At 44.2% G+C, this 22913-nt stretch overlaps 1 protein-coding gene across 2 annotated transcripts in view; it reads left to right on the top strand.

Annotated features, from left to right (window-relative positions):
- ARSG (arylsulfatase G) overlaps positions 1–22913 on the top strand; it is a 223985-nt gene that overhangs the window by 132957 nt on the left and 68115 nt on the right. For both annotated transcript variants that reach the window (XM_063960740.1, XM_063960741.1), the window contains exon 2: positions 17079–17476. In XM_063960740.1, the coding sequence (XP_063816810.1) occupies positions 17241–17476 (236 nt within the window). In that variant the 5' untranslated portion in view covers positions 17079–17240. The remainder of the gene's footprint in view (positions 1–17078; positions 17477–22913) is intronic.

The following is a 22913-nucleotide window of genomic DNA, read 5'->3' as shown; positions in this document are numbered from 1 at the left end:
AGACTGGCCAAGAAGGGCTTGGTACCCAGATCTTCAGCAGTTACTCATAGGAGATCCTCGGCCTCCTCCTCCTCGGGAGGACCTGCTGCAGCAGGGGCCGTGTGTGTACCAAGACTTACCGCGGCTACGTTTGACTGCATGGCTGTTGAGCGCCGTATCCTAGCCAGGAAGGGTATTCCTAAGGAGGTCATCCCCACCCTTATTCAGGCCTGAAAGGGAGTAACGTTAAAACATTACCACCGTATTTGGAGAAAATATGTGTCTTGGTGTGAATCCAAGAAAGCTCCTACGGAAGAGTTTCACTTAGGACGTTTTCTCCATTTTTTTGCAGGATGGTGTGGAGACGGGCCTACAATTGGGATCAATCAAGGTCCAGATTTCGGCCTTTTTCAGTGTTCTTCCAAAAACAATTGGCCTCTCTTCCAGAAGTTCAGACCTTTGTGAAAGGGGTTCTGCACATCCAGCCTCCATTCGTGCCTCCAATGGCACCATGGGACCTTAACGTGGTATTGCAGTTCCTTCAATCGGATTGGTTTGAGCCTCTATAAAAGATAGAGTTGAAGTTTCTCACTTGGAAAGTGGTGATGCTTTTGGCATTGGCATCCGCAAGGTGGATGTCTGAATTGGGGGCCTTGTCTCACAAGAGCCCTTGCCTGATTTTCCATGAAGATAGGGAAGAGTTGCGGACTCGCCAACATTTTCTTCCAAAGGTGGTTTCTGCTTTTCACATAAACCAACCTATTGTGGTGCCAGTAGTTACTGACACATTCACTGATTCAAAGTCTCTAGATGTGGTTAGAGCTTTGAAAATCTATTTTGCTAGCACACCTCGTATATGGAAAACAGAGGCTCTGTTTGTCCTGTATGATCACAACAAGATTGGCTGTCCTGCTTCCAAGCAGACTATTGCACGTTGGATTAGAAATACGATTCAGCAAGCTCATACTACGGCTGGATTGCCGTTACCGACGTTGGTAAAGGCCCACTCCACTAGGAAGGTGGGCTCATCCTGGGCGGCAGCCCGGGTGGTCTCGGCATTCCAACTTTGCCGAGCAGCTACTTGGTCAGGGTCAAACACATTTGCTAAGGTCTACAAGTTTGACACCTTGGCCGATGAGGACCTCAAGTTTGGTCAATCGGTGCTGCAGTGTCATCCGCACTCTCCCGCCCGTACTGGAGCTTTGGTATAGACCCCATGGTCTCGTTGTCGTCCCCAGCATCCTCTAGGACGTATGAGAAAATAGGATTTTGATAACCTACCGGTAAATCCTTTTCTCCTAGTCCGTAGAGGATGCTGGGCGCCCGTCCCAGTGCGTACTTTACCTGCAGTTTAGTTATTACAGTTACACAAGTTGTGTTATCTTGGTTTCAGCATGTTGCTGCAATTAGTTCATGCCTGTTGGCGTGTGTTATGTTGAATGCCATGTGTGCGGCATGGTTGAGGGTGTGAGTTGGTAGATATCTCACCACTAGTTAAGTAATTCCTTTCCTCGAAATGTCAGTCTCCCTGGGCACAGTTCCTACAACTGAGGTCTGGAGGAGGGGCATAGAGGGAGGAGCCAGTTCACACCCAATAAAGTCTTTAGAGTGCCCATGTCTCCTGCGGATCCAGTCTATACCCCATGGTCTTGATGTCGTCCCCAGCATCCTCTACGACTAGGAGAAAAGGATTTACCGGTAGGTTATCAAAATCCTATTTTCTGCTGCTGATTCCTCTCCCAATGCAGCCAAGCATCTGACTAGCCTTCCACATTGCTTTGTTTCATTGCTTACCTGCCTTTAAGTCACCTGAAATTGTGACTAAGCGAACAATTAGCAGCAATGTGCCCCAAACATCCACATCAAAAATATTGGATCATATTATTATTATCAAGGCTTTTATGGAGTAAAAACCTTCCTGGAACTGACGACCTACTTTCAGGGTCTAAACCCACAGTCTTAGATTCTTTTCACCGCCCAGCACCCTTCTACTCTAGAACAGTCTTACCAGTGGTCACTTGAGATCGCCATTGTGGGACTAGCGCCTGGTAGGGTACACTTAATAGTTCCTCAGCTGCCGCATACCTCATCACCATTTTAACCAAATGGTCTGCTTTTTTAGGGTCCGCATGGCTCACCCACTTGCGCAGAGTTGTAGGTAGAGACTATACAGTAGTGTTATATATCCTGCACCGAACCCAAGTAAGTATAGTTTTCCTTTTTATCACGTTATATAACCAGCCATGTAACATCTTTGCTCCAACAATCATGAAAATACCTCATTAAAGAAACCCCTATTGGCAGATGCCAACAAAGAAAAGAAGATTGTCTTTTTGGAGCACTCTTTTAGTTCCAATAATAATACATTGATATGATTAGTTCTATTAAAACGTGACCTTTAATAATAATATTCTCATTTAAAATATCGGGGGTGTAAATATATATATTTTTCATTAATAGTCAAAATGTCAGAAATACCCCAAAATTAGATTAAACATTTCATAGACATACAACTGTCTTTGTGGTGAATTTTAAATGTATATACAGGTTGAGTATCCCATATTCAAATATTCCGAAATACGGAATATTCTGAAATACAGAATTTTTTGAGTGAGTAGTGAAACCTTTGTTTTTTGATGGCCCAATGTACACAAACTTTGTTTAATACACAGTTATTAAAAATATTGTATTAAATGACCTTCAGGCTGTGTGTATTAGGTGTATATGAAACATAAATGAATTGTGTGAATGTATTCACACTTTGTTTAATACACAAAGTTATAAAAAAAATATTGGCTAAAATGACCTTCAGGCTGTGTGTATAAGGTGTATATGAAACATAAATGCATCCTGTGCTTAGATTTAGGTCGCATCACCATGATATCTCATTATGGTATGCAATTATTCCAAAATACGGAAAAATCCCATATCCAAGCATTTTGGATAAGGGAGTCTCAACCTGTATTACTATATTTATTAAATCATGTAGTTCAATAAATATTTTCTTAAGTCACACGGCTTCATTGTCTTATGTATTAGTTTTGTCGGCATAATAATTTGCCCGTTCATTCGACAAAAAAAGCTAGTATCTCATATAGTAAGAATTAGTTAGATCGGCATAATAATTTGCCTTTTCATTCGACAGAATGAGCTAATACTTCACATTACAACCACTGCAGCATAAATCCGGTTTCTGTGTAACATTTTCTCACAGAAAAGTAAATAAAATTAATTTCAATAACTGTTACACTGGTATAAATATTTATCAACCCTAATCACACTCTTTATAGCTGTAATTCCTCCCTTTCAGTATAGATTTTAATGTCCTCCTATTACCATATTCAAAATAATGTGCACGTTTCCACGGACAAGAATAATAAACTGTAAAATCATAAGTGTCTGCTTAGTGCACTGTACGCACACTGTATAAAGGAAATGTTTATTAAATAGATAATCTCTATTATTAGTTATTATCCTGAGATATAGGATTGTGCTTCAATTAGCAAAAAGAAGACTAAGCTATTACCATATTGAGCATTAGAATAATACAGTCTCTAAAGCAGCAAGGAAAGAGGGCTAGCCGTCCTCTCTCATTGCGTATCAGCGGCGTGTTCTCACCTGAAAAACAATTCTCAAGCTATGGAGCAAAGAGTCTTTCTCATATTCCACACCTGTACATTTAAAATAACCAGCATTTCAGAGCAGGCATTGTTGGCGTGCTCTGAGCTCATTTGAGATTTAAAGGATGCACCTGTTACCAGCACTAGCTGTCTGGGAGTTTAATATAGAGCATGAAACAATGTTTTTAATTGTTGCCACAGTGATATAAAAACATTTTTTTATACATTTAAGATGCACTGTTTCAACCCCCAAATGTGAAGTTATGTCTTAATTGACAGTTGACACATCCCTATTGTCATTTCAAACATATAAATTAGGAAATATGAGAAAATAAGGGGAGAAAGAAAAAAATCCTACCCCTCTCGTTAAATCTTTTGCGTTAATTACAGCCTCAGAGACAGTTTTAAGTTTGTACAAACGGTTAATCCCTTAGGGTTTTTGGAGCAGAAAATAGGTTTGTCACTGACCTAGGTTGGGGGTGTTGTGAACTCGGGGGTTCTCCCGATGGTAGGGGAGAGGAACCACAGTTGGGTCGGAACAGGGATGGCTTGATATAGGTCTTCCTCATACAGGACTCTGACAGTAAAGCTTGGTGAAAATATTAAAGGACTTTATTGCAGGAAGGAGGCAACACAATGTCACATAACAGAGAAGGAGCGTATGGAGAAATGTCCAGAAAGTACTTGTGAGTGATGGTAAAAAATACTGGTGACTGAAGAACTTGAGAGCGGTGGTTAAAGACACTGATGATTTGAAGAACTTGAGAGCGGTGGTTAAAGGCAATGATGATTTGAAGAACATGAGAGCGGTGGTTAAAGGCAATGATGATTTGAAGAACTTGAGAGCGAGGGTTAAAGACACTGAGGACTTGTATAACTTGAGCGAGGGTTAAACTGCAGCCCACGCTGACTCCAAGAAGCACTGGTGACTAGAGCGCAGTGGAACCCAGCAGTGGCTGGGAACGCTGGAAGCTGTGCAACAACTGACACCTGGAAATGCCGGAGACACTGGGGTATGCTGCAGAGAGATCCGCCGAGAACAGAAGCACTGGCATCCACTTCAGAGGAAAAGACGATACTCAGGTGCCGAGGCTCTGCCCGGCGTCTACCTTTGAATCTCCCGCCTCCGCTGGATTGGCGGAACAGTCCGATGACGTCACCCGCTCCCCGCCCACGTGATGCCGGGTGTCATGGTGGCGCCCCTCCCCCGGGGAACCGCCGGGAGCCGTGCCAGCCAGACGCCGGAGCCCGTGGACCACCGAAGACGGAGGCCGCAACACAGACCAGCAGACACGCAGGGGTAAGCGCAGCGAACGCCGCCCATGGCGTGTGACAAGGTTATCTCCTTTTAACACTTTTACACTCAAGATATAAGTGTAGACCACAAAGTAATGGACACATTCAATTATTTACAATTTCTGACGTCCATATACATAATGGTTATAACAGTAATATAAAAAACATCATTTAAACTTTCAAAATACATAACGTAAACCAGAGTGGTCAAAACATACAATTCTATATGTCAATTACAGGTGTCATTAAACAGTGTGAGTAAGAAAAAGTAAAGCCTGTTTTGCACCTACCCCCATCTGCTTCCCTTCATCATCTTTGAGCGGATGATGGGTGAGAGTGGGCACAAGTACCAGGCCGGTGGAAATATAGCTACAGCGCCACTCCGTGCCCCTGTGTCAGGTGTTAGATGGACCCTGATACTTTCTGCATTGCAGGGTCAAAATGCGCCTGCAGGGATGTGTGGACGCTTGGAAGGGAGAGGGATGTGTGTACTGCTGATCGCGCTTGGCTGAATACAGAGCGCGGCTTTGCCGTGCTGCCGATAGCAGTAATTATAACAGTAATATAGAAAAACTCATTTAAGTTTTCAAAATACAAAACGTAAAACACAAAGTGGTCAAAACATTCAAACATCAAATGTTGGCGTGTGGTACCCCATAATATTGTATAGCCGCAGAAATAATGCAGCGACAGGTGGGATTATATCCACCCTTTTCACTGCAACATGTACTGTTTCTCACTAATCCCTACCATACTGTATCATAGATAAATATAGTACATAATTTTGTTAGAAAGAGAGTAGGGATAAATAACAAAAATTCTATATGTCATTAACAGTGTGAGTAAGAAAAAGTACAGCCTGTTTTGCACCTACCCCCATCTGCTTTGTAAGTAGAGACCGTAGGTATCGATTCATAACGACCCTTTCCATAATCTGTCCTGTTAGAGACTGTGGCTGTCAGGGCTGTCTTTTTGTATGGGCTCAATGGGCTCTTGCCCAAGGGCCCAAGGAGTATAAGGGCCTTAGGCTGATAGCTGAGGGTCACCTCTTTCCAGGGGTACCAGATTTTTGAAAATCGGCCCTGGGGAACCAGAGATATCCCACTTGAAAGCAGTGGTCCCCATCCAAGCCTGTTAATTGCTTTTCCCAGCCAGATATCTCGGGTTCTGTCTGACTTAGTGTTTTTCTAAGGCTATAATCCAAAAGCTGGGACTTTCCCCTTTTGGTGGACACTGGCAGCTTTTCTCTACTATGTCCAGAACCAGAGATATCAGCCTTCAAGCAGTTGGTCCCTGCTCCAGCTCCACACGCCTGGTATGCAGTTTTAGATTTTCATTGATGAATTGCTCTGGCCTCTGAACTCTGATCGCCAAGTCCCCAGAACCTTCTGAAAGGTGGCACTCTCTAGGTTTTTATCCCATTCAAAGCTAAGATATATATTTTCAGAAACTTGAGATATCTGCAGTCAAGCAATCTGCCCTCACACCGGAAAATTATAAATATTAAGCCTACTCCACTACCCACCCCTCCCCTACGTATTAAACATCGCCAACCACCCTGGAAGTCATGTACCAGGGCTTCTTCATTCAGCCCAATGCTCCCTTCTACAGTTTAGCCCCATCTGTGCAGTAAAGGAGTAATTAGCAGAAACTTACTGCTCCAGGTCCTACATGCTGAGCAGAAGATAGAACACCCCCTACCGCCCGCGGGACATCAAAGTAGCCACTGATAGCACCCCCCACCCCTACTGCTGGAGGATGGGTAGGGGGCCCAGTGCATTGCTGTGCCCAGGACCTACACTGCTGTTAAGACGGCACTGCTGCCTGTAGCAGCTTTGTGTTAAGATTAACGAAGTCATGCATTTGAGAGTGGGGAGGCTTTACAGCGGTGAAGTCGTTTGGCAAGAACATACACTGTGACACCCAACTGAGTTAGGATTTCTTGTTTTAATTTATCATAGTCTTTAAAATACATAGGCCAAAAACCTGAGACAAACATATCTCCCGTCAATCACAAATTTTATATATACAGTATTGTGCAAAAGTTTGGTGTGGAAAAAATGCAGCAAAGTATAGTTAGGTACACTTAGCGATGTAGTGAACTACGAGTATATCACTCATTTTCCCCCTCCTGAGCGATATAGTTTACTATACTGCCCAATGTGTATGACGCTGCCGACGAGTAATGCACTTTATAAATGTTACATCAACACTGATTGGTTGCCATGGGCAACTACTCAACTGGCTCACTTCTCCACTCTTTTCACTGCTTCATGAATAGACCCCTTAGTCCAAAATATGCTAACAGCTAACATCTGAAAGGAAAATAAGATACATTAAATAAAAGCCTATTAGATAATTTCTAATATGTGTATAATCATTTAAAACTACTGAAAGATATACTCTCATTCAGCCCCCTAGGTTGGATTACATCAAGTCGTGCAATCTTGCGAGCAGGGCCTTCCTATCTCTAGGTGTCTGTTTTTACCCAGTTTTGTTCTATTACTGTTGTTCTAATTGTAAAGCGCAACGGAATATGTTGCGCTATATAAGAAACTGTTAATAAATAAATAAATAATCCACCTAGCCTCACATTGTAGCAGTTTAAGAGATCAATTCCCAGTATGTAGGAATGGTGTTATTTGGTCAATCATTCACTATCTCAAACTTGTAAGTGGATGATGTTTAGCAAGAAAGTGACAGGAATCCGGCTGTTCACTTATACCCGTGCTTAATACAGTACGAATTGCAGAACGGTGTGCCGACTGTCACGCTTGGCTGGGTTTGAGGATCCGGCAACTGAGATTTGCCCAAGGAAGTAATTATCTGCGGATGAAGAAGACGAGGAGGCTGGATATAGTTCCTTCTCATGAGACACGAGACAGATGGAGGACGTAGGCCGTGCTAGAAGGCAGGTATTCGTAGCTTGAGCAAAACTGAAGACAAGGGTCTGTGGGCTAGCAGGTGGTGGCTTGGAATGACGAGGCTGAACTGTAGCCTTGTGAACTGTGGCTTGAATGACGAGGCTGAAAGGCACAGCCTTGTGAACTGTGGCTTGAGAGACGAGGCTGAAAGGCACGGCCTTGTGAACTGTGGCTTGAGAGACGAGGCTGAAAGGCACAGCCTTGCGAACTGTGGCTTGAGAGACGAAGCTGATGAAAGGCACGGCCTTGTGAACTGTGGCTTGAGAGACGAGCTGGAGGCACGGGGACCGTCCGTGCCCAGAGGCCCTTACTGGGTCGGGGTTTCCAGGAGTGCTTCCAAAGGCGGCAGTAGGTTACAAACGACAGGGCTGCGGCAGCAACTAAGAGACGGCAAAGCAGAGCCAGGGAGTAACCAGGACACGGCAAGAATCCTGGGAGCACAGAGCTATAGCACCTACAACTGGGTTGTAACTTGAAGCAATGGCGCCTCTGTCATAAACCAGCCCCCTTTTATAAGGAGAGATCTCCCTGGATTGGCTGGATACACAGGAAGCCTGCACTATTGCTTCAGAATTGGTCTCCAACATGGTGGCTCCCAGTAAAGCAGACCTTTCTGCTGGCACCCAGACACTCCCCAGCCCCTGGTCTCCTAGCAACTGCCCTTGACTGAGATCCGCTGCAGCGGTGTCCCGCCGCCACGAGCGGACCCCCCACCGCCACCTACCCACCGCAAGTGGACCCGCCGCAGCAGCCCTCCTCCGCTGCTGTCCACAAGCCGCCCGCACAGCAGACCTCGCGGCCCCGGCTTGTCGGTAAGACCCCGGACGCTGACAGTACCCCCCCTTTGAGAGTGGACTCCGAACACCTATATGGTTTGGCTGGAAACTTGGCATGAAATGCCCGAAGAAGTCTTGGAGCATGGACATCTTCTGCTCCCACCCAAGACCTCTCCTCGGGTCCATATCCCTTCCAATCAATAAGGTATTGGAGGCGGCCATACCGTCTGCGGGAGTCGAGGATCTTATGAACCTCAAATTCGTCTCCTTGTGCTGACTGGATCTTGAGAGACTTAGGCAGTGCAGCTCTGAATCGATTAAGTAGCAACAGTTTTAAAAGAGACATGTGAAACACATTAGGGATTCTCAGATGCGGAGGTAACTTCACCTTGTAAGCCACTGGATTTAATACTTTCTCAATTGGATATGGCCCAATAAACCTGGGAGGAAACTTTTTAGTAGGTACCTTCAGCCTCAGGTTACGTGTGGAAACCCAAACTCGATCTCCCACTTTAACAAGGTTTGGTACAGCTTTTCGCTTTAAATCTGCATAGATCTTATACCTCTTGGATGTCTTAAGCAAAGCCTCGTGAACTTGTTTCCAAGTTTTGGTGAACTGTCAAAGTGCTAATTCTGCGGCAGGAACCTCAAGCGTAGGTAGAAGTTGAAAGTCAGGAACTCTTGGATGATAACCATAGTTTATGTAGAATGCAGAAGATTTTGTAGCAGAATGGTAGAGCTTGTTATGGGCAAATTCTGCAAATGGGAGATAGTCCAGCCAGTCATCCTGAGAAGAAGACATAAATAAACGTAGGAAAGTTTCCAAGTCCTGGTTCACTCTCTCCGTCTGGCCATCTGTTTGGGGATGATACCCTGAGGAGAAGTTCAGCTTCACACCAAGGGCAGAACATAGGGACCTCCAAAACTTGGCCACAAACTGAGGACCCCTATCTGATACAATATCCTGCGGTGGACCATGAAGTCGGAAGATCTCTGCTATAAACAACTTTGCCAACTGGGACGCTGATGGGAGACCAGACAGAGGAACACTGTGTCATCTTAGAGAATTGGTCAACTATGACCCACACGATATTTCGTCCGCCAGAAACAGGTAAATCGGTAATAAAATCCATAGAGATATGCGTTCATGGTCTTTGCGGCACAGGTAATGGGTGGAGTAAACCGGATGGAGGACCTTTTGGACTTTTATGTTGGGCACACTTCGGACAAGCGGCTACGAATTCTTGAACATCAGTCCTGAGACGAGGCCACCAGTAGGAACGCTGAATGAACTTGAACGTTTTATGACCACCTGCATGGCCCATAATGGAGGAGTGAGCCCATGTAAGAAGTCTCTTGCGAAGATTTGGGGCGACAAATATTCTTCCGGGAGGAGGAAGCGGAGACGTACGAGTTGCTGAGAAAGAGGTGGATTCCATGATAAACTGTTCCTTTGAATGATCAGTGGGTTCTTCAGAACTTAGGGAACGAGATAGTACATCTGCTTTTCTATTGAGAGAACCTGGTCGGTAACTGAGTTTAAACTTGAAACGGGTAAAGAAGAGAGCCCATCTTGCTTGGCGTGGGTGCAGACATCGAGCTGATTGTAAATATAGGAGGTTCTTGTGATCCGTGGTTACAGAGATTGGATGCTGAGCTCCCTCCAACAGATACCTCCACTTCTCAAAGGCTAACTTAATCGCCAGTAATTCTTGTTCTCCAATAGCGTAATTCTGTTCCGCGGGAGAGAATCTTCGCGAGAAGAACGCACAGGAGGAATGGACTTTCTTGTCCTCGAAGAGCTGGGACAACACTGCTCCTACTCCTAAAGTGGAGGCATCAACCTCAACCAGGAACGGACGACTGAGATCGGGTTGTCGAAGGACAGGGGCAGTCATGAAGGCTTTCTTTAAAGATCAAAAGGCTTCTAAAGCCTCCGGAGACCACTTGGCAGGATCTGCTCCTTTTCTAGTTAATGCGGTAATGGGAGCTATGACGGACGAGTAATTCTTAACGACTCTCCGGTAGAAGTTGGCGAATCCCAGAAAAACGTTGAACCCCCTTAAGGGTAGCAGGAAGCGACCAATCCTGGATCGCCTGGACTTTAGCGGGATCCATCTGTAACTTCTGTCCCGAGAGGATGTAACCGAGGAATGGAATCGTGGATACTTCGAAGGTACACTTCTCTAATTTTCAGAATAACTGATTCCTTCTTAAATGGGTTAGAACCTCTTTGACTTGTTCTCGATGGGTCTTCAGATCTCTAGAAAAGATGTCATCCAAATATACTACCAAGCAGTCATAGAGGAGGTCTCTGAAAATTTTGTTGACGAATTCCTGAAAGACAGCTGGGGCATTACACAGGCCGAAGGGCATAACCAGATATTCGTAATGCCCATTGCGGGTATTAATCGCTGTCTTCCATTCGTCTCCTGGGCGAATACGTATTAGATTGTAGGCCCCCCGTAAGTCCAATTTGGAGAAAACAGTAGCTCCTTTAACTCGGTCGAATAGTTCTGGAATCAGAGGCAATGGATATCTGTTCTTAATTGTTATCTCGTTGAGACCTCTATAGTCAAAGAAACTCCTGCCCCGGCCGGAGAGGTGGAAGACCGGATGATACCTTTATCCAAATTCTCCCGGATATACTCCGACATTGCCTGTATCTCAGGGAGCGAGAGAGGGTAAGTTCGACCCCGGGGAGAAGTTTTGCCTGGTACCAGATCAATGGGGCAGTCCCAAGTTCGAAGCAGAGGTAAGGTGTCCGCCCCGTGTTTACTGAAGACATCTTGGAAGGCCTGGTATTCCACAGAAAGGCTGGAAGAACAGAGGGATCTTACTGTGAGCAAACAATTCTGGAAGCTTCTCCCCCAAGAGAGAACATCCATGGTTTGCCAATCATCTATGTGGGGATTGTGTTTAATCAACCACGGGAATCCTAGGATCAGTTCGTGAGAGGCTTTAGGAATTACAAGGAAAGAGATGTTTTCCGAATGAAGAACTCCGACCTTCATCTTGAGAGGAATAGTACGAAAGGATATAATCCCCTCAGGAATATGACTTCCATCCACCGCAGTAATAGAAATAGTACGATCCAAACGGACCGTTTGTATTCCAGATCATTTAACCAGAGCTGAGGTAATGAAGCTTTCGGCGGCTCCGGAGTCGAGTAGTGCAGGGATGAGAAGAGAAGAAGAAGGGAGCTCCAGGTGAGTTAACAAAACAGACTCTTTCTTGGCAAGTAATTCTGGGGATTCTCCTAACTTAACCTCTCCGGCACAAGCTAGGAGCGGGCGTTTCCCGGACGTTGACTGCAGGATCTAACAAAATGATCGTATGCACCGCAATACATGCATAAGTTCCCTTGTCGCCGTCTCTGGCGTTTTTCGTTGGAGAGACGGGAACGTTTGATCTGCATGGGTTCTTCGGTAGTTGGGGATGGCAGTCTTGGCGGCGGGATGTATCGATGCTTGGGACGATCTGATCGCGATCTCTCCAGACAGCGTTCTCTGTACCTCAGGTCTAATTTATTACACAAGGAAATTAGCTTATCCAACTTGTCAGGTACGTCCTGAGTTGCTAGGTCATCTTTTATCTTTTCGGAGAGACCGTTCCAGAAAGCTGCAATGAGAGCTTCTTAATTCCAGTTCATTTCTGAGGAGAGGGTACGGAACTGGATTACGTACTGACTGACTGTACGTGTGCCCTGACGCAGGCGCAGGATCTCCAGTGCGGCGGCAGAGGTCCTGCCCGGTTCGTCGAAGATTCTTCGAAAGGTGGCCACAAACTCTGAGTAGTTAGAAAGGATGGGATCCGTTCTCTCCCACAAAGGTGAAGCCCATTCCAGCGCTTGCTCAAAAAGCAGAGAAATTATGTAGGCTATCTTGGTTCGTGCTGGTGGGAAATTGGCGGACTGTAGCTCGAACTGAATTTCACACTGGTTAAGAAAGCCGCGGCATTGTTTTGGATTCCCATCAAACTTACTGGGTGATGGCAAATGCAAAGGTGGAAGTGGTACTGGCACAGGAGGAAGCGGAGCCGGAGGCGCTATTGTGGGAGCAGCCGTAGATACTTGGGGTGCCGTCATGGCAATACAGAGAGAGTCGAGGCGGTCAGACATATTCTGCATGAACTGCACAATTTGAGATTGTGTGGCCTCCTGCTTACTCAAGCGGGACCAAATATCCGCGGTGGAATCACCCCCTGAGGCCTGATCACCCGTCGGATCCATAGCGCCAGTGCTTGCTGTCACGCTTGGCTGGGTTTGAGGATCCGGCAACTGAGATTTGCCCAAGGAAGTAATTATCTGTGGATGAAGAAGACGAGGAGGCTGGATATAGGGGGTAATTCTGAGTTGATCGCAGCAGCAAATATGTTAGCAAATGGGCAAAACCATTTGCACTGCAGGGGAGGCAGATATAACATGTGCAGAGAGAGTTAGATTTGGGTGTGGTGTGTTCAATCTGCAATCTAAATTGCTGTGTAAAAATAAAGCAGCCAGTATTTACCCTTCACAGAAACAAAATAACCCCCCCAAATCTAACTCTCTCTGCACATGTTATATCTGCCTCCCCTACAGTGCATATGGTTTTGCCCAACTGCTAAAAAATTTCCTGCTGCGATCAACTTGGAATTACCCCCATAGTTCCTTCTCATGAGACACGAGACAGATGGAGGACGTAGGCAGGGCTAGAAGGCAGGTATTCGTAACTTGAGCAAAACTGAAGACAAGGGTCTGCGGGCTAGCAGGTGGTGGCTTGGAATGACGAGGCTGAACTGTAGCCTTGTGAACTGTGGCTTGAATGACGAGGCGGCACAGCCTTGTGAACTGTGGCTTGAGAGACGAGGCTGAAAGGCACGTCCTTGTGAACTGTGGCTTAAGAGACGAGCTGGAAGCACGGGGACCGTCCGTGCCCAGAGGCCCTTACTGGGTCGGGGTTTCCAGAAGCGCTTCCACAGGCGGCAGTAGGTTAGAAACGGCAGGGCTGCGGCAGCAACTAAGAGACGGCAAAGCAGAGCCAGGGAGTAACCAGGACACGGCAAGAATCCTGGGAGCACAGAGCTATAGCACCTACAACTGGGTTGTAACTTGAAGCACTGGCGCCCCTGTCATAAACCAGCCCCCTTTTATAAGGAGAGATCTCCCTGGTTTGGCTGGATACACAGGAAGCCTGCACTATTGCTTCAGAATTGGTCTCCAACATGGCGGCTCCCAGTAAAGCAGACCTTTCTGCTGGCACCCAGACACTGCCCTGGTCTCCTAGCAACTGCCCTTGAGTGAGATCCGCTGCAGCGGCGTCCCGCCGCCGCCTACCCGCCGCAGCAGCTCTCCTCCGCCGCTGCCCACAAGCCGCCCGCACAGCAGACCTCGCGGCCCCGGCGTGCCGGTAAGATCATTCGTTCTTTCAATTTTACTCTCTGTTTTCCTGATGTAGGCCAATCCACAAGAATACAAAATTTGGTAAATTGCAAAACTTGAGTTACAGTCCAGCAAATAACCAATCTGTATTTTATTTCCCAGTATTTTGAAGCAGACTATCATGATGTTGGTAGCTGCAACTATACACACACAGTATTTCTAAAGATAAAGAATTCTACAACAAAGCGATATGCTTTTTAACTTATAGGGAGGACAGTTAACAGAAGGGCAGTATGTTTGCTGGAGTTTGCATGCTCTTCCTATGTTTTTGTGGATTTGCTCCCACATTTCAAAACGTACTGGTAAGTTAATTTTATCGTGTGTTAGAGACTTGAGACAGGCGCAGGGACTGGTGTAAATTATTACAAATTCTCTTTAAAGCTCTGTGTAATATGTAGATGCATAACTGTGGGAGGCAACGGAAACATCTGCCGCAGGGCTCCTGCTCTGTAAGGGGGCACCTCTCCTCCTGTCCCCTGTGTTCAGTTACACCATTCAATGAAATTAATTGATAGCCGCCGCTGTGTCTTCCTCCCTGCACCTTACATGGGGGGTCATATCCGAGTTGTTCGCTCGCTAGCAGATTTTAGCAGCATTGCACACGCTAGGCAGCCGCCCTCTGGGAGTGTATCTTAGCTTAGCAGAATTGCGAATGAAAGATTAGCAAAATTGCGAATAGAAAATTCTTAGCAGTTTCTGAGTAGCTTGAGACTTACTCCTACACCGCGATCAACTCAGCCCATTTCGTTCCTGGTTTGACGTCACAAACACGCCCTGCGTTCGGCCAGCCACTCCCCCGTTTCTCCAGACACTCCCGCGTTTTATCCTGGCACGCCTGCGTTTTTCCGCACACTCCCTGAAAACGGTCAGTTTCCGCCCAGAAACACCCACTTCCTGTCAATCACACTCCGATCACTTCAACGATGAACATTCTTCTTTCGGACGTGAGTAAATCTACTAAGTTTGAGCAAAAATACTTAGTGCATGCGCACTGCGTACCATGCGCATGTTCGCCTTAATCGCTCCGTTGCGAAAATCGGCAACGAGCGAACAACTCGGAATGACCCCCATGGTTCTTTATCTTTAGATACATATTTTACAAGTTTGATACCCATGATTAGAACCCACAACCTATTACACTGGAATCAGACACTTTACTGATGGAGCTATTTGCTCGTGTACAGGAAGTATGAGAATTCTAACTATATGAAGTAGAATCTGCAGGGTTGCTATGCAGGAGCTCTATCAGTAAGGCGTCTGCCTTCAGTGTACGAGGTCATGGGTTCTAGTCCTGGGTATGAATGCTGAGAAATGTGTGATTTAAAATAAATGACAATGAAATGTGTGTGCGTGTATGTGTGTGTATATATATATATATATATATTATGTGTACCATTCATACATACATACATACATACATACATACATACATACATACATTTATCTATATATGGGGGGGCACCACTGTTTATCGTACCTCTGGGCAATTAGGATGAACTTATGCGACTGTGCTATGACAATATGTCAATAATAAGAAGTACAGTACTTTGTAACAGGGAGTGCAATAGATCCATGGACTGTATTCCCAGCATGTGTGGTTAGGAGTCATACTGTATTAGTGTTTCCCAACCTCGGTCCTCAAGGCACACTAACAGTCCTGGTTTTAGTGATATCCAGGCTTGAACACAGGTGACTTAATTAGTACCTCAGTTATTTTGATTTAACCATCTGTGCTGAAGCCTGGATATTGCTAAAACCTGCACTGTTGGTGTGCCTTGAGGACGGCGGTTGGGAATGCCTGCTGTATTAGAATGCAAGAATATATGGACACACATACAGGTTGAGTATCCCATAATATTCCGAAATTAGGAATATTCAGAAATACAGAATTTTTTGAGTGAGACGGACATAGTGAAACCTTTGTTTTCTGATGGCTCAATGTACACAAACTTTGTTTAATACACAAATTTATTACATATATTATATTAAATGACCTTCAGGCTGTGTGTATAAGGTGTATATGAAACATAAATGAATTGTGTGAATGTACACACACTTTGTTTAATGCACAGAGTTATTAAAATATTGGCTAAAATTACCTTCAAGCTGTGTATAAGGTGTATATTAAACATAAATGCATTCTGCGCTTAGACTTAGGTCCCATCGCCTTGATATCTCATTAGGGTATGCAATTATTCCAAAATACGGAAAAATCCCATATCCAAAATACTTCTGCTCCCAAGCATTTTGGATTTGGGATACTTAACCTGTTCTGGTATTTTTAAGACTAGGTAAAAAAACATTCTAAAAACCTGATAGTGTTTTTTTTATCATTAAAATAGTAAAATAACAATTATTTTATACTTTTTCCGGTAAGAGTTATAATACAGGAAAGGAATCTACTCTTCACATGATGGTGACATCTCTATAACGAGACCAGTTTCTGATGTGCATTAAAGACCATTATAGGAAACAAATTATGTGATTCATTATGATTGTAACTTTTCAGCCAGCAGACTGCTCCCTGGTCTATGTTCTAGTATAGTGGAGAATGGCCTGGGTGTTAGGGCTTGAAGCTCTTTACAATCTCTTAGGGATTTATATTTCCAGCTCTTGGCAGTAAACGTGAAGTTGACCCTGTGTTTAGCTTTCAAGCATTTTTCACAGCAATTAATACAACCATTTCTATCATCCCTATGACTTGGTCCAAAGCAGCCAATTTTCTGCTGATTACTGGGCACCTTGTTAGCTGTCATTGTTATCAGCCTTTAAAGTAACTGATTGTACTATTTTTTTTTTATTTTTTTTAACTAGAAAACTAATTAACCAGAAATCTTTGAGAGAATGTTTGCAACATATCAGGCATAAAACTTGATGTACACCTGATGAAGGAGTTGCAACCCTGAAACTGTGTGTTGTCATTGTGTAACCTGCTACCTGATGCTGTCAGAAGCTGAACAAAGTGTCCAGACTTATATTTCTCATTTGTCAGACATAAAGCCTGACATGTTTTATTACGTTGTTTATCCTCTGTAGTAGTAACACAAATATTTGTGTTTTTCAGGCACTGAAATGGTAATGTTCGTTGTGTAGTTTGGATGATCTCTCTCTGTCCAGTCATTGCCAAATTCGGAGGATGATGAGCTTATTCTGCACTCTTCTAAAACCTTTCTTGGTGTAACTTCATCATGATCTGCTACTGTTCATTCGCTGCTGCAGTCTGAGGATGATGATACCGCTCTACTCTATCATGAAGCCTTTTGTGCGCACAGTTCTTCTTTATTGTGTCCTTCATATGTGGCTTTCAGATTCCAGTTCCTGTTTGAAAAAGAAGAGTCCAAAAAAGCCAAACTTTATTGTTATTTTAGCAGATGACATTGGATATGGGGATCTAGGAGCAAACATGGCTGCACAGACAACTAATACCCCCAACCTGGACAAAATGGCTTCAAATGGTTTGAGGTAACTGTGACTTATCTAAAATACCTTGAGCAAGTCATTTGCCAACACTATGGAATTAATGAAATCATTAACTTTGTAGCTAACCTCACGTGTACCCAAATTAGTAACATAGTAACATAGTATCTGAGGTTGAAAAAAGACAATTGTCCATCGAGTTCAACCTATTTGTGGTCTCCTATGCATGATAATTTGACTAAAATTTCTGACTGATGCTGCTGTCAGCCTTTGCATTTTATCCCTATTTATAGTAACTATAATGCATGACTATGCACCATACCCCTGGATATCCTTATCCATTAGGAATTTATCTAACCCATTCTTAAAGGTTTGACAGATTCCGCCATTACAACTCCCTCGGGCAGGGAATTCCAAACACGTATTGTCCTTACCGTGAAAAAGCCTTTACGCCGTATTGTGCGGAATCTCCTCTCCTCTAACCTGAGCGAGTGTCCACGAGTCCTCTGTGTTGATCTAACCAAAAACAGGTCCCACGCAAGCTCTGTGTATTGTCCCCTTATATATTTGTAGATGTTGATCATATCCCCTCTTAGTCTCCGCTTTTCCAATGTAAACATGCCTAGTCTTTCAAGCCTTTCCTTGTATTCCATCGTCTCCATGCCCTTAATTAGTTTGGTCGCCCTCCTCTGTACCTTTTCAAGCTCCAGGATATCCTTTTTGTAGTACGGTGCCCAGAATTGTACACAGTATTCAAGGTGTGGCCTCACTAGTGATTTATATAACGGGAGTATAATACTCTCGTCCCTAGCATCAATACCCCGTTTTATGCATGCTAATATCTTATTAGCCTTCTTTGCTGCAGTCCTACTTTGGGTACTACTGCTTAGCTTGCTATCTATGAGGACACCTAAGTCCTTTTCCAGTACAGAATCCCCTAATTTTACCCCATTTAGTAGGTAGGTGTAATTTTTGTTCTTGTTACCATAGTGCATTACCTTACACTTGTCTGTGTTGAAGCGCATTCTCCATTTGGCTGCCCATGCTTCTAATTTAACTAAGTCGTTCTGAAGAGACTCGGCATCCTCCTCTGTATTTATAGCCTTACACAATTTGGTATCATCTGCAAAAATTGACACCATGCTCTCTAGACCTTCTGTTAGGTCGTTAATGAAAATATTGAACAATAGCGGTCCTAATACTGAGCCTTGCGGCACACCACTTAGCACTTAAGTCCAATTTGAAAAAGATCCATTAACCACAACGCGCTGCTCCCTATTATATAACCAGTTTTTGACCCAAGTGCATATTGTGCTTCCTAGCCCTGATTCTTGTAGCTTGTAGATAAGTCTCATGTGTAGTACAGTATCGAACGCTTTGGCAAAGTCTAAAAAGATTACATCCACGTCTTTACCCTGATCTAGGTTTGCGCTTACTGTTTCATAAAAGCCAAGTAAGTTGGTTTGACAGGATCTGTCCTTCATAAACCCATGTTGATTCCTTTTAATGACCTTATTGGTTTCAAGGAACTTCTGAATACTATCTCTTAGAATACCTTCCAATACTTTCCCCACTATAGATGTAAGACTAACTGGTCTATAATTACCTGGTTCAGCTTTACTTCCCTTTTTGAATATAGGCACTACTTCCGCTATACGCCAGTCTTTGGGAACCATACCTGATATAACTGAATCCTTAAAGATCAAAGATAGCGGTTTTGCCAGTTCAGAGTGAAGCTCCATTAGAACCCTTGGATGAATGCCATCGGGCCCTGGTGATTTATTAATCTTTAAATGTTTTAATCGGTCACAGACTACTTCCTCGCTTAAATAAGTACCTATCAGTGTCATATTCTCATTATTGAGATTGTGTGTCAGTCCCTGAATTGGGTCCTCTCTAGTGAATACTGTTGAAAAAAACTCATTTAGTGTGTCCGCTATGTCATTATCATTTTTGCTTAAGACTCCCAACTTGTCTTTTAAAGGGCCTATACTCTCCTTCTTTAATCTCTTGCTATTAATGTATTTAAAGAATTTTTTGGGATTCGCTTTGCTTTCCTTTGCTACTAGTTTTTCAGTTTCTACTTTAGCCGCTCTTATTTCCTTTTTGGTTTGTTACAAAGATAAAAATAGGATTTCCTTCACACTAAGCTTACTTAGGGTTTACAGATCTCAAACATATCTCATCTACCATTGGGTAATCATAAAATATCCCAGAGAGTAACACCTATTGTATGCAGAATAATTCTATTATCATTGGGATGGCAGAACTCTCACCATTGTACACTTAATCGTGTGCATTTAGGGCGGTATCCTATTAGCTTCGAAGTGATTTTGGACAATCAAAGGAGCTAGATATCACGATTAATGACCGATGGTCATGATTACGGTATCCAATTGGAGGCCATTTTGATTGGCTGACATTGGACCCGCGATCATGCAAAAACACATGGCATCATGGATAAGTTCCCGATCCCATGTGTTATCGTGGCTCCGGCAGCCCACTTATTGCATATTCTTCGGATGCCTTAAAAATAACAATTGAATTGCACCCCTGATCTCTCATTACTTTAGACGGGAGATTGGGCACGCAAAAAGAGTTGAATTGCCCCCTGTATTTCATACTGTTAATTGGAGTTATTGTGTTACATAATGTGTACTGGGCTGGCACCCCTACAATGTGACATAATGTGAACTAGTGAACTACTTTGGTTCTTATAATAAACTAGGGCACTACTATGGAGTATAAAATCACCTAATTCACTACTATGGTTCAGAAAATGAACTAAGGCACCATTATGGGGCATACAATGAACAACTTCTCTGGAGAGATGTCTCTTTAGATTTTTCATAAAACCATTTAGATTACTAGCGACCCACCCCGGCTTCACTTACACCTAAACCGTCCTCAACAAATGCTCTATAGGACTGTGAAAACCCTATCAAAATCCATCCAGTAGTTACGTAAAAACATACAATTTGACGGCAGATAAGAACCACTTGGCCCATCTAGTTTGACCCTTTTTTCCTTTTAGTATCCTCAGCATTATTTGATCCTTAGTTGTTTGTAAGAATATTTTTATGTCTAGTCCAAGGATGATTAAATTGCTCTACTGTCTTAGCCTCTGTCACCGCTGATGGGAGGCTATTCCACCTATTCACTACCTTTTCTGAGAAGTAATTTTTCCTCAAGTTTCCTATGAACCTACCATCTTCTAGTCTCAGCATGTGACCTCATGTTCTAATACTACTTTTCCTTTGAGGATTGTCTCCCTCCTGTACCTTGTTCAAACCCTCAATATATTTAAAAGTTTCTATCATGCCCCTCCCCAAACCTTTTCTCTTCTCTGCTCCGAACTATACATATTACGATCTTTTAGTCTTTCCTGTTAAGTTTTGTGGTGTAGACCATGCACCATTTTAGTTGCCCTTCTTTGTACTGTCTCTGATGCATAGGTTCTCAAACTCTGTTGTCGGGACACTAAACAGTCAACGTTTTCCAGGAAAGCCAACAGTGCACAGATGTACTCATTACTCACTGATACATTTTAAAAGATCCACAGGTGGAGTTAATTATTTCAATTGTGATTCTGTGAGGAGACCTGCAAAACATGCACTGTGTGGGGTCCTGAGGACCGAGTTTGAGAACCTGTGCTCTAATGTATTTATAGCCTTCTGAAGATATGGCTTCCAGAACTGAACACAGTATTCCAGGTGAGACCGTACCAATGACCCTTATACAGTAGCATTATTCTTTCTTAGGCTGTGTACACATGGTGCGATATTTCTTTCGATTTTGACTATATAGTCAAAATCGTAATAAAATCTAGTGCATATTGCACCGTGTGTATAGGTCTTGCGATGCCTATTCGTGGTCCCGCTGGATCGGCATCGCAAGGAAAAATAGACTGTGCAAGTAGCCCAACATTGACTATATCGGTGGGGCCAGGCTCCGGCCACGTCTAATAGTCAATGTCGGGATTACGGCGCATCACGCCGTGTGTACACAGCCTTACTGTTACTGTTTCCTCTCCCTATGCAACCAAGCATATGGTTTGCCTTCCTTGTTGCTTTGTTACATTGCTTACTTTAAGACACCTGTGATAGTGACTCCTAGATCCCTTTCCTCCTCAGTAGTGGTTCTCGAGATTAGCTCAAACAAACAGACAGACTGCTAATGGGGATTTTATTTTATACTATGAAGAGATAAGAACTTTTCTTAATGCAAAACAATGCCAGTATCTTCTGTAACCTTATTGACTTCTGATATCTTTTATAATGTACAGCATTCATAGTGTTCTATATATGCTCTGTGACTGGCAAAATCCAGTCTGACCCCTTTAAGTTAGAAAGTGTATCTGTCATCTAAAAGCTCTATTATGGACTCATCTGTCCCAATAGCCTTCTGGCTTGTCCAAGTGATCTTTAGCAAACTGCAGATGGACAGCAATGTTCTTTTTAGAGAGCAGCGACTTTCTCCTTGCAATCCTGCCATGCAAACCATTGTTGTTCAGTGTCCTCCTTATGGTGGACTCATGAACATTAACATTAGCTAATGTGAGAAAGGCCTTTAATTGCATGGACGGAGAACGGACTTCCGGGGTATAGGTACCCTCCGAGCTGTCAGAGGCCATTATAGGGGTATTTGCAACAGGTGGAGAGGTCCCGAACAAGCTCTGAAATGCTGCGTCAGATTTAGATTTAGACTGAACTGAGGCAGCCACGGCGGATTTGCTGGCACGTCGTCTCGGCATATGGCTGGCAGGATAGAATTCTCACATATCACCAGGCATTATTACATGAAAGTCATATATAAGCGTAAGAGGATGTCACTCATCATGATCCCCCCTTTAAAACGTGGACATAGTCACATAGCAGCAGGCATCATGGAGAATAATGAAAACATCAAGGAGCAGTTCCTCATGCAGCAGACAGGAGCACCATTGAGGTAGGGAAGGCGTTCCAGGACAAAGGTAGTGGGGCCCCTGTAAGTGCAAATTATCGAGAGTAACAACCACAGTAGGAGCACCGTACAACAGAGTCCAGAGAAAGTCCCCCCAGAACCCAGGTGTGGGGATTCCAGAGAAAGCACCCTCCAGGGGGTGCTATGATAATCCCAGCTCCCTTGAGTGATCCCAGTCACAATGCACTCTCTCCTGGGATTACAGTGGGAGAACAGGGAAAGTTGTCAGGCACAGGGTAGCAGCTGAGTGATCTTCACTGCCTAACCCTGCAACATAATAGTGTGAGAGTGTCCCCAACGCGGGCGCTGGGCGCTGAGGGATCCATAAGCTACCTCCAATGTCACCAGCGCTGCGGAGTAGCCCTCCCGTTCACGCAGCGTCTCTGTGCATGAAGGACCATTGCCCCCCCCCCTACCCGTGTAGCCCGTCGGGCACTCACCTCCTCACCGCAGCGGCGTCAGCTACAGGAACCTCCGAGAAAGGTCTTTAATTGCTAAGAGGTTACCTTGGTGACCTTGC

Source organism: Pseudophryne corroboree, chromosome 3 (genome assembly GCF_028390025.1).
Source record: "Pseudophryne corroboree isolate aPseCor3 chromosome 3, aPseCor3.hap2, whole genome shotgun sequence".
NCBI classification, from domain to species: domain Eukaryota; kingdom Metazoa; phylum Chordata; class Amphibia; order Anura; family Myobatrachidae; genus Pseudophryne; species Pseudophryne corroboree.
This window is presented reverse-complemented; position numbering and strand designations above follow the sequence as displayed.